Source organism: Apaloderma vittatum, unplaced genomic scaffold, assembly GCF_000703405.1.
Source record: "Apaloderma vittatum isolate BGI_N311 unplaced genomic scaffold, ASM70340v1 scaffold3081, whole genome shotgun sequence".
Taxonomy (NCBI): Eukaryota; Metazoa; Chordata; class Aves; order Trogoniformes; family Trogonidae; genus Apaloderma; species Apaloderma vittatum.
Window position 1 is genome coordinate 265 of NW_009700625.1, and position 14,468 is coordinate 14,732.

Consider the following 14,468-nt stretch of genomic DNA (forward strand, 5'->3'; position numbering starts at 1 on the left):
AATACAGTCATAGAATGGTTTAAATTGGAGGGGACCCTAAAGAATGATAATCTGGTTCCAGTCACCCTGCCGTGGGCAGGGACACCTATCAGACAAGGCTGTGCAAAACCCCATCCGTCCTGGCCTTGAACACTTCCAAGGAGGGGGCGTAGTTCCCAGCATAGCAGCTGCAGGGTGGGGAACAACTCCTCCTACATCTGCTGCGGTGGAAATAAGCCGTAAGGAGAGCTCAGCACTGTTTTGAGGGGGAGGAAAGAATCACAGAATGTGTTGGGCTGGAAGGGACCTTTAAAGGTCGCTTAGTCCAAACGCGGCCTCTCTGATAAAGATACAATGGTGCAGTTGTGCTGGATATGTTTTTTTCTTCTTTTGTAATTGGCTAAACATTAATTCATTAAGTTATAAAGTGCTGTTCTGAAATCCTGTTTTGTAAGGCTGCAGAAGGAGTTAAGGCAGCTGTGACTTTTCTGCATCATTCGGTCTTTTTGGACGACAGATCTGCTCGCCTCTTCAGCAGATCTCTTTTAGCCAACGTTTACCAAAATGTCTCTTGTCTCTTTGGTACGTAGTCATCTCACACTTTAAAGAACAAGAGAGAAAATTGGAGAAAAAAAGAAAAGATACGCTTTCCCCTCCAATACTTCCTTCCATGCTTTGCTGGGGAATTAAAACAATATCTTCTCTTTTGTTTTTAAGTCATTACATGGTACAGCTGCTGCTTAATTAGGTAAATAAAAATCAGAGCCTCAGGAAAGATGTGTGAATAAAGTAGAGAACCTCAAAAGCTTCTCTAGCAGATAACGTATGTACTTGTACAAATCCTTCTTTACATATGTATCCAATTAAGATTCAGTACAAGTTACAAATAAGCATTAAAACTGCTATACCACATTAGCAATATGAATCCTAAAGTCTTGTTTCCTATGAAAAAATTTAATGCTATATAGAGTATTTCTACTGAAGTGTACTTTATTTAATGATGTCACTAATATATATATATATACTTTTTTATTTTTCTAGGGAAACTGAAAATGTTGCTTTATACAAAAAGTACCTTAAGTTTGAATGCCCTGCAGCCTCCTGCAGAGTTAAGGTAGGGAATTCAATGGAATTGTTTTATTTTTCTTTGACGTTTTAATTCCTTAATTGTCTGAATTACATTGCTCTTGGTCATGTTATTGTTTTTATACACTCATATAATCACTTATAACTCTTGATAGCAGAGTTCTTTTACATTTGTATCACTTTTCTTTTTATGAAGACTTAATATTTATATGAGAGATAATCTTAGAGGAAAAAACCTTCATAAACCAAATAAACTGCAGATCATCAACAGTTGCTATGTAATAAGAGCTATTAACTTTGACATGGTTAGATAACCTTATGAAAACCTGTAGGACCACTGTTCTTAAGTGCCTAGAAGATCAAGGCCTGATTTATATTCAGGTTATGCAGGCATATCTGTTCCAGTAACAGCAAAGAGAAATCAGCTTAATTTCCACGGAAAAATTGTTCATCATTGTATTTCTCAGGACTCAAGGTTAATAATGCATTGTCCCATACGTACAGAGGAAACTCGAAGCTGTTTGTTTCCTAACCAAAGTATTGTATTTTTTTTCCTTCTTGCAATAGCTGCTCTCCATTGGTGAGAAACAAAGAGTACTTATCAGTAAAATAATTGTACAAGTGAAAACAGCGTCTGCAAAACTAGCAACGGATTTTCCTTCACTAGGCTCAAGCATAGATCTAGACAGAGTGCAAACTATAATGGAATCGATGGGGTCTAAGTTGTCTCCAGGTGCTCAGCAACTCATGGACATGGTCCGATGTCAGCAGAAAGTAAGTCAATGTCCTTTTGCATAAACATATATAGTATTCGTCTGTGACTTCTTTTTTACCCACACTTTCTGCCATTTTAATCCTAGTGTAGCTATTGCTGCTGTTAAATGACTGCAGTGAATAAAGGCTGTGCACTTCAGTAGTCACTGTGTGTGCACCGAGTCCAGAATTAAGAATTCTGTATTGTGATAATTTTAAACCTCACTGCCACCCTGTTCTCCTTTTGTTTGTTTCCATTGCCACTGCTTGTCAAGAGTGGTGGGCATGTTCCCTGGAATATTTGGGGTGTACGTAGATGGACTGGTTTGTCTCTTTTATTATTAAAAGCATGTCACCTTCAACAAAAGGAATGTTCTCTTACAGAGCACTTGTTTGATTTTTGGTAATGGTCCTACCAGTTAGGCTAATTCAACAGAATCCTGAATCTATCTGATGTTAATAACATTCAGTCTTGGAGTCATAGTGTGGTAAAAATGAAGTTGGTGAAACTGTTTTGTTACTTAGAGACTACAAGATAATGTGTCTGCGGGGAAAAGCTTTTCCCCAAGAGTAGTAATTCAGAACTACTTCTAAAACCTGTTTAGCTCAAACCAGGACACCATCGCACTAACAGAATGCCGAATTACACAGTATCTATTATTGTTATTTTATAATTTCAAGTATATTTTAGTACTTAAATATTAACTGTATTGTTCTTCTTCCCATCAGAACAGTTTTCCTCTTGGAGACAAACTTAATTGGATCTTTGGGAAAAATTCAGACTTTGGAGGTGGCCGTGCAATAGATGGATTATGCAGTGCAGCTATTCAGACACCACTGGATCGATCAGCCAGTGAACCTTCGTCTGTTAAAAATTATTTAACAAGTGAAACAGTATATGATGACTTAGAAATAAGTCATGATCTGAACACACAGGTACCTGAAAGAGGGGATACTTTTGATTCTGAAAGACTTACTACCCAACAAAATACAGTTGACCTCAGAAAGTATTTTCAAGTCGTGGGATCTTTGCATATGCAGGAACAAGTGAGCGAAACCCCAAATGTAGCTAATCCACAGGTGCTTCTTCCTTTTCTTCAGAATTTATGTAGTCAGGTAAATCATCTTCGACTGAAAGATGGCAATAGACGTTTTGGTAAAAATCCGGTAACTAAAGAGGAAGGCGTTCAGTGTGTTGGGTAAGTTAAGTTTGGTATGCTTATCAGTTTGACTATTGGCAGGTTTTAAAAAATAAAATAGGTAATGTAAGCATTTTATTCTCATTAACAGCAATGTGAATCTCAAAGTAAATGGTTTTGAAGGCTGTGTGGCAATAAATGTGATTACAGTTTTTCAGATGAGCTGCTTGTATATAGGAGTTCTTTTCAGAAATCACATCATTTGTTGTTACTAAAATGTTTGTGTCTTGCCTCCATTTCACCTTTTATGGTTTTAAAAAACCCAAACTTTGAAATTGTAGTATTTCTGCAATTTTCTATACATTCAGTTTCTATACATTTAGTAATGGTGGTGGTGGTGCACCCAGTTTGATACCTAAGGAAGAGTAGTGGAAATGGTGAGATGTAGGACGTTGTGTAGGAATTGAGGTTCTGCTAGAGCCTGGATATATCCATCTTCCGAGAAGGTGCAATATTTTTAAAGAGTGCAGATGTGAAAATAAAGAATTATGTAGTTTGAATAATTCTTGAAACACTTGAGCTGAGAAGAATGAAGTCTGCCATACTGACAGAATTTGAACTGTATGTGTGCTATTGAGTTGTGTGGATTTTGTTGTACGTAACTAAACCATCTAATGCATAATTGAGCCATTGAAAAACTCAGATTGAAGGACCAAGGCTATATATGCTAGTATGCCTATAAAAAATCATCTGAGATGTAAAATGTGTCAGGTAGGCAAGGTGTTTTACTTGTGCTAAAAATCTAATGTCTTCCAAAGTTTATTGTCTAATGAGATTTTACATTTAGAGGAAATTCAAGTGCCCAGATCTGTTGTGTTCCTTGTCATGAAGAAATAGATTATACTTACTCCTGCATTTGTTCTTTTCACAGACTAGAACAGCAGCCTATTTGCTCTTATTTGGAAAAGATAATCTCGAAAAATATGGATCTAATGGAGAAAAAGCTAATGGACTATATTGATCGCCAAATCCAGACTCTTCAGACACATATAGATAATAAAATGGTTCTCTTAATGGACTTGGTTCAGAACTCAAAGCCAAACAAAATTTCACGAGCACACTATGATTCTAATGAAGGGCTCTCTAATGGAGAGCGGTAGATGTGTATAGATACGGGACTGCAGTGTGAGTACTTTAAGGGCAATTACACTCTGCAAAGCTTAGTATTTATAGAGTTATAACTGTAAAGATCCTCAGTGTTATTGACTTGCATTTTGGTACTGTAATCCTATCCACTGTTGTACACAGTTGTTAGTTTTATGGGAGATATTAAGAATATGTGTTTTTTCCTAAATACAACAATTTTATACACCCTTTTGTTGCTTATTTATTTAAAGAGCATTGCTAAACCCCTTATGAAACAGTTTCCTGGTTTCAATTTGAACAGTGGAGAAGTACTCTAAATAAAACGAGTTACAGTTTGTCTTTTTACCTATATGTGATCGGTTCACTTTGTCGTGGCTTCTGATGTGTAATGTGTTACCAGTAGAAGAGAATGTAGTTTCTTTGTGCTTTTGCTTTATTTTAATGGCAATCCTGTTGAAGATGCCTGTTACTCCGTTTGTAAGAGGAAGGTTAGCATGAGCATTGCCGGGCTTAGACTGTTTAAGGAGTTAGGTTCAGAGAGATGGGCTAACTTTGAAATGCCAGCGTTGCTGGCTGTGCAAGCACCTAAGTTAGGAACCTTAGTTCCTTGAGCGATATCTAAAACTAAACTGTCATTATACTTTTTCCCTTCTAAATTAATTGAGCCATGCAGGAGCAACTGAAATGAATTTTGTGCTTGGGAGACTTGTGTTTATCCATGTTCCGTTATCCTAAGAAATGTAAGTACTTTGTTTGTGGTTCCTCTCAAGGGGACGTTGTTGCCAGCTAGAATGTGCTGGGGTAGGTCGGATCTGCTGCGTTTTGCCAACCTTAGGCCAGAGAGGGAGCCTTATTTACTTTCACCCGTTGGGATCGGTTCTGCTGTCACTTGGGGAGCTGGAAATGTAACTCAGAGTCCCTCTCTTATGGAAGGTCAAGCGTCATACTTCATTCTATTTATTACTCTTTGAAGTCTGGGATACAACATTTGGACTCTGTGGACTTAGAGGCAAACTCCTAAGTTGAGTGCACAGATGTGGGTTGTTTTCAGGGTCTTAAAGTACACTGAGCAGAAGCTGTTGACAGAAAAGCAAGTGTTTACTCAGCAAGCAGCACAGTCCGGTGTCTTTTTCTAGTCTGCGTAATGTGTTCTTCTTTGCCAGGAAAATTGAGGTCTGTCAAAGACTGTCAGATCTTGATGGTAGGAACAGATATTTGAAGAGAGGCTAATTTGCTTTGAACGGACAACTTGCAGTGTTCCCTTGACTTAGTTCATGTCAGGTGCAGTTTCAAAGTGATTCAAAAACAGATTTTTTTCTTTTTTCTTTTTTTTTTTTTTGAAGAAGAGACTTCACAAGTCACTTTACACCTGTAAAGTTAGTTTTTGTATGCCTTCTGAGAAACACACTGAGATAGACGTGTTGTTAAACTCAGTGGCTTACAATACAGTACTAGGTTGAGAAGTGGTAGGGTTTTTTTAGTTAGAAAAAAAGTTAAAATATGTTTGCAAGCATTTATTGATTTTTGTTTGGTTTGTGTTGTTTCCCCTCTCCCCTCTGGATTACAAATTTGAATGGAAGGTGACACAAATTCAAAATATAGATGTTAGGATGAGCTCTGGATTTTGTGGTAGCCATACCCTGCTTGACATCTGTGATATTTTAGTATCACAGCTACCACAATAATAATATTTGAAATTAAAGCCACAAATGTAAGAGTGTAGAAGCTATATTGTTGCAGGTTCGAGGTTTTACCAGCTTCTGCTTTAGCGAGGGATTCTGTGTAGAGAAAAAATAAAGTTAGAACTGTGGGTATAGTTACAATACAAGGCCTTTAAAACAACTTTTTCCATGTTTTGCAGTCTGTTCTACATTGTTTCTCGATAATCATAGAGACCACTGTAGAGGAGACTGCAAATGGTGTTAAAGAGTGGGGCAGGTTGAGGCACTAAAGTTGTCTTATGAAAGGCTTTGTAGCTCTAATTTAAAAGCATGGTACTTTCTGATTTCTGCTCCAGTGCCTGTCCTCTTTGTATTTTTGTTCTAACAGGCAACACATCCAGTGTCAGGATTTAACCTAGGGTGGCATAAGTTATCTGTGCTTGTCATCTGGCATGGCTTTTCTGTCATACAAACAAATAAAACTGAGTCAATTTCAGTGGACTGTTAGAAAGTTTGTAACAAAGCCTGGCTATGATTTGGAATGTTCTCTTCAAATAGTCTGTGGCTCTGAGAAATGAGCCCTCATCCCTATGTATGCCTCAAAAAAAGAGTCACATTTGAAATCTTATCATTCCTAGCTTTTGCTGAAGGCATCATCAGATCCTGCATGTGCTACTTTTGTAACTAGGAGTGCTGGTGCTTCTGTTTCAAAGAGCACCCCTTGATGCAGAGGATCATCGGTGTGTCAGTTTGAAAAGTGTTTCTGTTATCACCCAAAACACAAACTTTGTGGAACCTATTGCTCTGATGCCATGTTAGTTTTGAACTGGTGTAATTCACTTGTTAGTGGAGTGAAAGTAATGGATTTACTCCAAGGAAGAGCTTAATTAGGTTCTTAATTTCGTGCATTCCGCTTACCTGAGTGAGCAGCAGCCCTGAGATCTCTTTTCAGGCGGATGGGACCTACTACGGTGTGAGTTTTCCACGTGTATGAAGAAATAGCTCTTTTTTGCCTGGAGACACACCCTTGAGTACAGCGGGTGGTTGTGTTTTTGTTGTCACAAATTAAAATATCGCACTGGAGATAAACTGATGGAGAGCTCCGCAGGAACCTGAAGGCATTAAATTTGAATCTTCCGTAGTGGTCGAGTGCTGGGTAGGTTACCACGGTGTCATCTTTACTGCAGCTGCAACAGAATTTACGGGGCTGTTCAAATAGTCTATGTACAATAAATATTCTTGCTCGCTACCGGTGACTGCATCTACAGCATTTAACTAGGGTGTTATTTTTACACATGGGCATACAATGATATGCTGCTTTCCTTCTCCTCGGTGCAACATGGTGCTTGTTTTTCCTAGCTTTGTTTATTCAATGCCTTTAAATTTCTATGAAATGTAGCTTCTTGTCACAGACTGCTAAAGAAGATGTGTGGAAGAGAGGCAAAAATAGAACAACTATGGACGACATCTAGATTATATTTTCTCACATATTAGGAGATGGCGATAAAATTAATTTACTCTTACCCACTTCTGATTAAGTCATATGTTACTGATCCAAAATCAGGGTCTGGAGAGGCTGTGCAGGTATCAACAAACACCAGGAGATTTGGGTCAGTGGAATGAAGACTGACTTCAGCATAAAGAGTTTGGTTCAAGTCCACATAATACGGGGCCTCATGTACAGGGTTGGAGAATAAATCTGAATCGTAGAACGACATGCTAACATTGTATCTCCCCACAGAGGTTATGTTCTGGATTACGTTATTTTTTGTTATGTAAATGACCTCTAAGGTTGAATTGTTTTCCATTTTGCATTTTGCAATAATCTGTACACTCTTTTGACGGGTGATAATGTTCCCACTTGCAGAGAGAGACACGACGTTGGTGTAAGTGATGCTCTGACCTTCATCCTGTGAAAGGAATCGGATTGAAATGCTTGGTTGTGGTTATAGGAGCAGTGCGGTTAAAAGCAGTTGTACTAAAGTTACAAAGCCACTCGGCTTATTGGAGGCTGAAGGTTTTTCTGAGATGTGAAACAGGTTACAACCAAACAACAATTACCAACTTTCCTTCTCTCTTTTCAAAGCACTGAGCCAACCCGTGCAGCCAGAAGGTTGAAGAATACTGCACAGTTTGGAAAGTAACAAAGCTACACTTCAGTCCTCTTATTGAAAGAATGCTGTGAACTAGCTCTTGGGAATCTTCACATCTTGGGGTTTTGCCCTTTCTTGGTGACTCCAGGATAAGTGCCAGCCATATCACTTGAAGAGAATGTTTAAGTTGAGCCCCTAACAGTGTGCTACTTCTGGTAACCTGGGCTGGAGAGGGAACAAAATGTTCAGGATTAACTTGTGTTATTCTTCTCTTGGACTTTATTCGAAAGACTCATCGATCGCCAGATTCTTGAGAAAAATGTTCTTTCTACTTCAAGACTGGAAACGTGATGAAATTAAATCTGGTGTTGGCTTATTCACATGCTATTCATAAACTGCTTTTGCAAGCTCTTGTCATACATAAGCTGTTGTTGGCTTATTCACAAAACTTTTTCTCCCCTTTACCTTTTTAACTGTTCCACATCTGCCTAACGGGAAGGAAAAGATCACTGAATCTTTTACAGCTGGAGTACAAGATGCATCATTCAGCTGTAGGTGAGTTTCATTATAACCAAGGGAGGCCAGGTAAGACTTGCTCAGAACAATTTTCATGCTGTATGAAGTGCACGTAAGGAATGCTGCCATTGAAAGAGAGATAAAAGAAAACAAACACAAGACACAGAAAACACATTATCACAAACAGCTGTGTTAATTTCTCACATGATCTAGGTCCTTGAACATATGCAAGGTTCTTGGTTTGTCTGGGTCTGTAAAGGCTTATGGGTGTTTAAGGCCACACAGAAGTCAGGACAAAATTTCAAGCAAAACCATGTAAAATGCTGAAAACTTAATTTTCAACCCAGTAGCACAGGATGAATTGCAGCCTTTATATAAAAGGAAAAGGAATCAAAGTACTGGTGCAGAAGGGTGGGTAAGGAAATTGATTTGTGGCAGACATTGAGGCTTTCGAGACTCGTTTGCCACCTCAGCTGATGAGAAGGCGGGCCTGTAACATCCCCTTAATGTTGTAAGGGAAGAATCACATGTAAGAATAAGAAACAGCATCCTGTTCACAGAGCAAGTACTCACCTTCAGGCTCCACAGGACCTGGTAGCGGAACACTGGTGTACCGAGCAGAAAATCCTCGGTAGGAGTTGGCGTAGTCTGTGGACAACGCAACTGTCATAACATTTGAAGAAGACTCAAATGTGGGCTGAACGCGGCCACATACTTTTCCTATTAAGCTGTTGTTAGTGGTGAGGCCATCATAGATTGCTGTGAAGTCAAACTGGCAGTTTTGGTCTAGCTCCAGGCTGCAGACAGAGAAAAAATAATTACAGGGAAATCTAAGCATAGAGATCGTTGCTTGTACTGGATAGAGGATCCACTGCAGATAAAATGTCTTATGAATTCCATTGAAATAACATATATTTTTCTATAGTTCTCAACAGAGGCTGAACCAGCTATGCTTGTGTAATTCTGATACTGTATTTATTGCTACTTATTTGCTAAGATTAACACATCTTCAGGTATGTATTTTATATATACTTTTATATATATATAAAAAATAATCCTATATCTTAAAATAAAGAGTTTTTAAATTATAGGTTTGACTTATGCGGGTCTCTTAAACCTCTTGGGTGTGTCACCAGAGGAAGGCTGCATCAGAATTCACCTCTGTCCTTGCTGTCCTTGATGTGAAGCACCAGCTGTATTGTGATGGGTGGGCACCGCCTGAATCAGCACATGGACCCTGCCCGGGACTGATGAGAACATGCACCACACTCTGCAGAGTTCATCAGCTCAGAGGGCACTGGTCAAGGTAACGATTTCCTAGAGAATCCTGTACATTTTGCACTGAATTCTTACGTGGTATTCTGCAGCCTGAGTAGCTCAGGAAATGTTTTTGAAGTAACCACCCTTTGAATTCCCCTGGTCTTGAGACTTTTCCTTTCACAGTGTCAGCTGATGCAGGGAAAGCCAAAAAAGGGCTACCAGCCCACTGCGTGGGGAAGTCCAACCCTGATCAAGCCCAGTATGGGTCAGGAAAGTCCACGCTAGTGCGATGCCCTTAGGCCAGTGCATCTGTTAACATTTATGTGTGGAGGTACTTAAACCAGTGATTCTTTCCCCAACAGCCAGCAGTACTGAGGAGGATGTGCTTTGGGCGATATTTGCTTTGTTCTTCTTTTGACCCTCACTTCTAAATTGTAATTGCAGTGCGTATGGTGGCTTTCAACATGTTCCTTACGTAGCAAATGTTTTAGTTATACTGATGGATTTAAATTCAGATCATTCAGATGGCTAATTGCCTGACAGGCTTTCTGTGTTTCACTCTCTGGCACTGCAGTAGCTATAGGGTAATGTATAGTGACGTGAAACACATTGCAGTTATGAATCAACAAAGCACGTTTGTTTCAAAAGTGTATCAACATTCTAAAAGTTTGAAAGCGTTTCTTCTTCCTGTGTTTAAAGTAATGCCTTTAAAGAGAAGGGGAAAAAAGAGTAATAGAGCATTAGGACATTTACTCACAAAAAGTCTTGGAACTGTAGCTCTATCTTCGTGTTTTTTGGTGTTTGTATGTGCCAGACACAGTATGTAAATTCAGGGTAAGATGCTGGGTAGTTGGGGCTGGTAAATGTCCCATTGGGACCAGTCAGTTGTCCCCCACAATTTTCAGTTTCTGAAGAGTAGATATATCAGCAACATAATAGTAAATATAGCGAGCAATCATAATAGTAAAAAAGATTAAAGATCTAAAGCTATGTAATTAGCAGGATAGTTTCTTTAGGATTCCATTCCTTATGAAATTATTAAAGGCACTAAATGTTAAACTTGCATGGAGAATTTCAGATCAGATGGACATTACAAAATGAAGCTTGTTGTCAGTCGGGCATATCTGTGAGGCACAGTGTAATGACATCTGGGGTGGCTGTCTATGAGCTTTGTTACTGTGAGCAACTGAGTTATATCTGCATTTTGGGTAAATTAGGTGTTGTCTTGAAAAACTGGCATTGACGATTCCACACCAACCCAAAAAACCCACCTGAGAACCTTTATATTAGAGAAATCTATGAGGTCTTGGTCATCATCTGTGCAAAATCTTCAAGTTTGAGAGGGATTTAATTGATAGACAAAGACAAAATAAAATCAAGTCAATGGAAACCTCAGAAAGGCAAATGTAGGCTGGAAATAGGGCATGGTTTTTCAGCAGCAAAGCTAAACACTGGAGCACCATAAACTAACATGTGGTAACTACTCTGTTAAACTGGAGCTTTTAAGAGCTGGAATAAGCAGAAACAAAGGAACTGCTTTCAAGCTAAGACTGATTTTGTCCAAGTTATTCTTACCTTGGCTACTCCTGTTAAACTGAAGCTTTTAAGAGCTAGAATAAGCAGAAACAAAGGAACTGCTTGCAAGCTGAGACTGATTTTGTCCAAGTTATTCTTACCTTGCAAGGAAAAAAAGTAAAGAGCTTGCTGAATGAGAACCCTGACTGACTTTTACGGCCTGTACTTGGCAGGAATTCTGACTAGATGGTCATATTGTATTTCTGGCTAAATGCTACAAACTTTGCAAACCCAGTAAATTTAGTAGAAGTCTTTAAGTAAAAGTATAGTCCCGTCATGCCGCCTTTGCAATCGTTTCACTGATTTCTCCCTCCTCCCATTCTCTCAGGTCTGAACAACTGAATGAGACTAATTAAAGATTCTGCCACTAGTTTCTAATTGCAGTCCTAGAGTTTCCCTTGGTCGGAAAATTTCCTTAATGGTGCAATTCAAATAGTATTAAATGACTTACTTATTTCTGGTGAAAAGAAGTAATAGAAGACAAAGAAGTTTCTTGTGAAAGCCACGGAGTTTGTTGTTATGAGAAAGGTTAAACTGTCTGAAGAGGATTGAAGTACTGGGACTGCGTCAGTGTTGTTACATATTTGTCCAAGAAGAGGGGAATTAGTTGAGGGACCATCATATACTTTAATACTTTCTGTATCACAGCTTGAAGGAGCAAATCTGTTGAAAAAACACAGTGAGAACTCCCCAGGATATACCAGCTTGTTGGAGTCCATGATACAGATTCAATACTGAGGAGTATTTGGAGGCAATTTATTTTCTATGCTTTAGCATAATGGAATGAAACAGTACAAAAGCATTTAGAAGAAATACTTACCTGAAATAGGAGAAAATGGCCCTAACTGTTTGATTTGTATTCCTCTGAATTTGCCAGATGCAGCTTGCATTTGCATTTAGTTCAATCTTCAATGCTTTGTTGAGCTCATTAAGTGAAGCACCACAGCGAGGTACACCTGTTGAAGAACAGCAACAACAAAAACCAGCTTGCAAGGATTTCTTTCAAGTTTTCTCTTGAAATAGTAATTCATCCTCCACTACACAAAGACTCTGGGACAGTCTATCGTGGAACAAACATCCAAAATGCTGTACTATTTTTTTTTCATTTATATTACTGCAGTTTATGAAACCTGAAGAATCAAACAGTAAAAGAATATTAGAGAATACTTTATACCCTAATTTTCCTAGTCACAAAGAAAAGTGGAGTTAGGAGAACACATATCACAGATGAAACCAATGGCAAAACTGGAAATGCCGAGTGATACAGGATACAGCAGCTCTCTTCATCAAGGTTTGTCACCACAAACGCTTCAGACCTCCTGTCTTCCCCCTACACTGAGTTCCTAAAGATTCTTGAATGCAGTTCTGACGTACGCCCTTAACTTAAAAGCACTTGGGAACCTATGCTCAGGGAATCAAAAAGACTTTGATATTTGAAGGACTCTGCACAGGGTTGCTGTGTATTTACTCCACACAGTTCTAACCCTCTATGTCTGAAAGGGTGCTGCTAAACAGTAAAAGCTTCAGAAAATGGCAACAAAGATGATCAAAAGTTTAGAATAGCTTCCAGACAAGGGATAAATAAATGGATTGAAGCATTTCAGGTCAGAAAGGGGAGAGCTACGGGGGAAAGGAGGTGCTGCAGGTCTATGAATTCATGGAGGGGGTTAATAAGAGATATTCTTTTCTGATACAGTAACTAAATGACCTGGAATGAACCCAGTGAGATTTTGAAACCAAAGGGGACTGGGTCTTTGCACATGGATCTTTTCTGCAGGGTGATGTGAATGGTAAATTGAAACATAAACCAGACTAAATCCATGAAAGAAGCAGATTTTCATAATGATTAAACACAAAGATAGCATTCCATCTCTTTCAAAAGTCCCGAACCATATTTGCTGGTACTGGGGGAGTATTCTGGGGAAGCGTTACGGAGGCTTGCATCCGTATTTTTGCCGGAGCATCCTCTCTTGACTGTTTCTGGGTTCAGGATGCTGGGCCAGCTGGACTCCAACCCAGTTGTCCTATGAGAAAAACCACAAACTAACCATGGTTGACATCACTGACAGCTACTTAATAGGTTATGAAGTAGTTCAAGTACTGACCATTGTATAGTAGACTTCAGAAAAAAGTTTGTAATTCAGTTTCAGCATTCTGATCTTTCTATTTTAATATTAATCTAAAGACAATGGTCTAAACCAGCAGGACTTCCTACACAGCACGTGCAGTCCCAGATAAAAAGCTTAGGCTTTCTGATGAGCTCCAGAGGGGAAAAGAAGGATTTAGGAGAGATTGTTCTCATCACATATGAAACCTCCCAATTCTAAGAGCATCACAAGGTCAGCTTTGCCCCACTCTCCCCCTGCAACCCTCTGGAGTATTCTGTAGCCAGGCACCACTAGAGCAGCTCTGCAGCAGAACTTTATTCTCCCACGGTAGCTACCTACCATAAATCTGAAATAATTACTGATCTGAGCACAGAACAGTGATCCCAAATCGAGCAACAAACAACACTTTGTTGCTTCTGATGGAACAAAGGAAAAATGAACAAATCTCTTTCAAAGAACAACTGTTTCCCAGTTAAGTCGCTTGATTCATATTACTCCAATATAGCATTAATTTATAAATCTAAATTTTCATTCAGGGTAAAAATCTTTTCAGAATCAAGTTCTTAAGTTAAAAAATTGCCATAGGGAACCATATATTGATTTCTTTTTTGTTTATCTATGATTTTTAAGAGTTGCTATTGTGCAGGAGTGCATTAAAATCAGATGTACTTTTAGAGATATGTTTAACATCTTTTTTCCCTTCAATTGCCTATAAAATGTATATTGTTCAAAAATTAATAAAATTGCACAAATAACAAAAAGACTAGATTTCCATACCCAGGGATTCTACTGAGTTGTCTTCAGCGAGAGCCAGAGCAATGAAGAGAGGCAGGAGGAGGAACTGTCTCAGTGCCCACATTTTGATGCCACCTGGAGAGGTTAGGCTTTTCTAACTTTTATACCTCCTGCTGTTTCATAATCAGCTTGTATTACACGGTATCACGGAGGGAGGGCTTAATCTCGCAGTTACTGTTTCTTTTTAACAGATATAAATGAGAAAGGAACAGGTGTGCCCTGTTTTGTTTTGATTTTTTTTTAATTGTGTACTGTGTGGAGTAAGTTTAACTGTGATTTTGTCAGCTCTCGCAGGTTCATTTCTCAATTGATTTCATTGAGTGTCTGTTTGAGTGTGTTGACAACAGCAGGGAGGTT

General features: G+C 38.8%; 2 protein-coding genes across 2 annotated transcripts in view; one reads left to right on the plus strand and one right to left on the minus strand.

Moving 5' to 3' along the window:
* Positions 1–1,020: 1,020 nt before the first annotated feature.
* Positions 1,021–4,117, plus strand: LOC104280967 (chromosome unknown open reading frame, human C10orf88; the record flags this gene model as incomplete). The annotated part of the gene is made up of 5 exons (XM_009878801.1): positions 1,021–1,093; positions 1,633–1,645; positions 1,733–1,839; positions 2,548–3,017; positions 3,889–4,117. Coding segments are annotated over 5 exons (892 nt in total), but the record flags the coding sequence as incomplete, so codon positions are not given.
* A 1,591-nt stretch (positions 4,118–5,708) lies between these two features.
* Positions 5,709–14,468, minus strand: part of CUZD1 (CUB and zona pellucida-like domains 1) — a 27,704-nt gene continuing 18,944 nt past the window's right edge. Inside the window, exons 9-17 of the mRNA XM_009878802.1 lie at positions 12,029–12,164; positions 11,660–11,871; positions 10,391–10,541; positions 8,973–9,170; positions 8,810–8,829; positions 8,323–8,495; positions 7,289–7,674; positions 6,683–6,951; positions 5,709–5,881 (exon numbers count right to left, since the gene is read on the minus strand). Of these exons, the coding sequence (XP_009877104.1) occupies positions 5,709–5,881; positions 6,683–6,951; positions 7,289–7,674; positions 8,323–8,495; positions 8,810–8,829; positions 8,973–9,170; positions 10,391–10,541; positions 11,660–11,871; positions 12,029–12,164 (1,718 nt within the window). The remainder of the gene's footprint in view (positions 5,882–6,682; positions 6,952–7,288; positions 7,675–8,322; positions 8,496–8,809; positions 8,830–8,972; positions 9,171–10,390; positions 10,542–11,659; positions 11,872–12,028; positions 12,165–14,468) is intronic.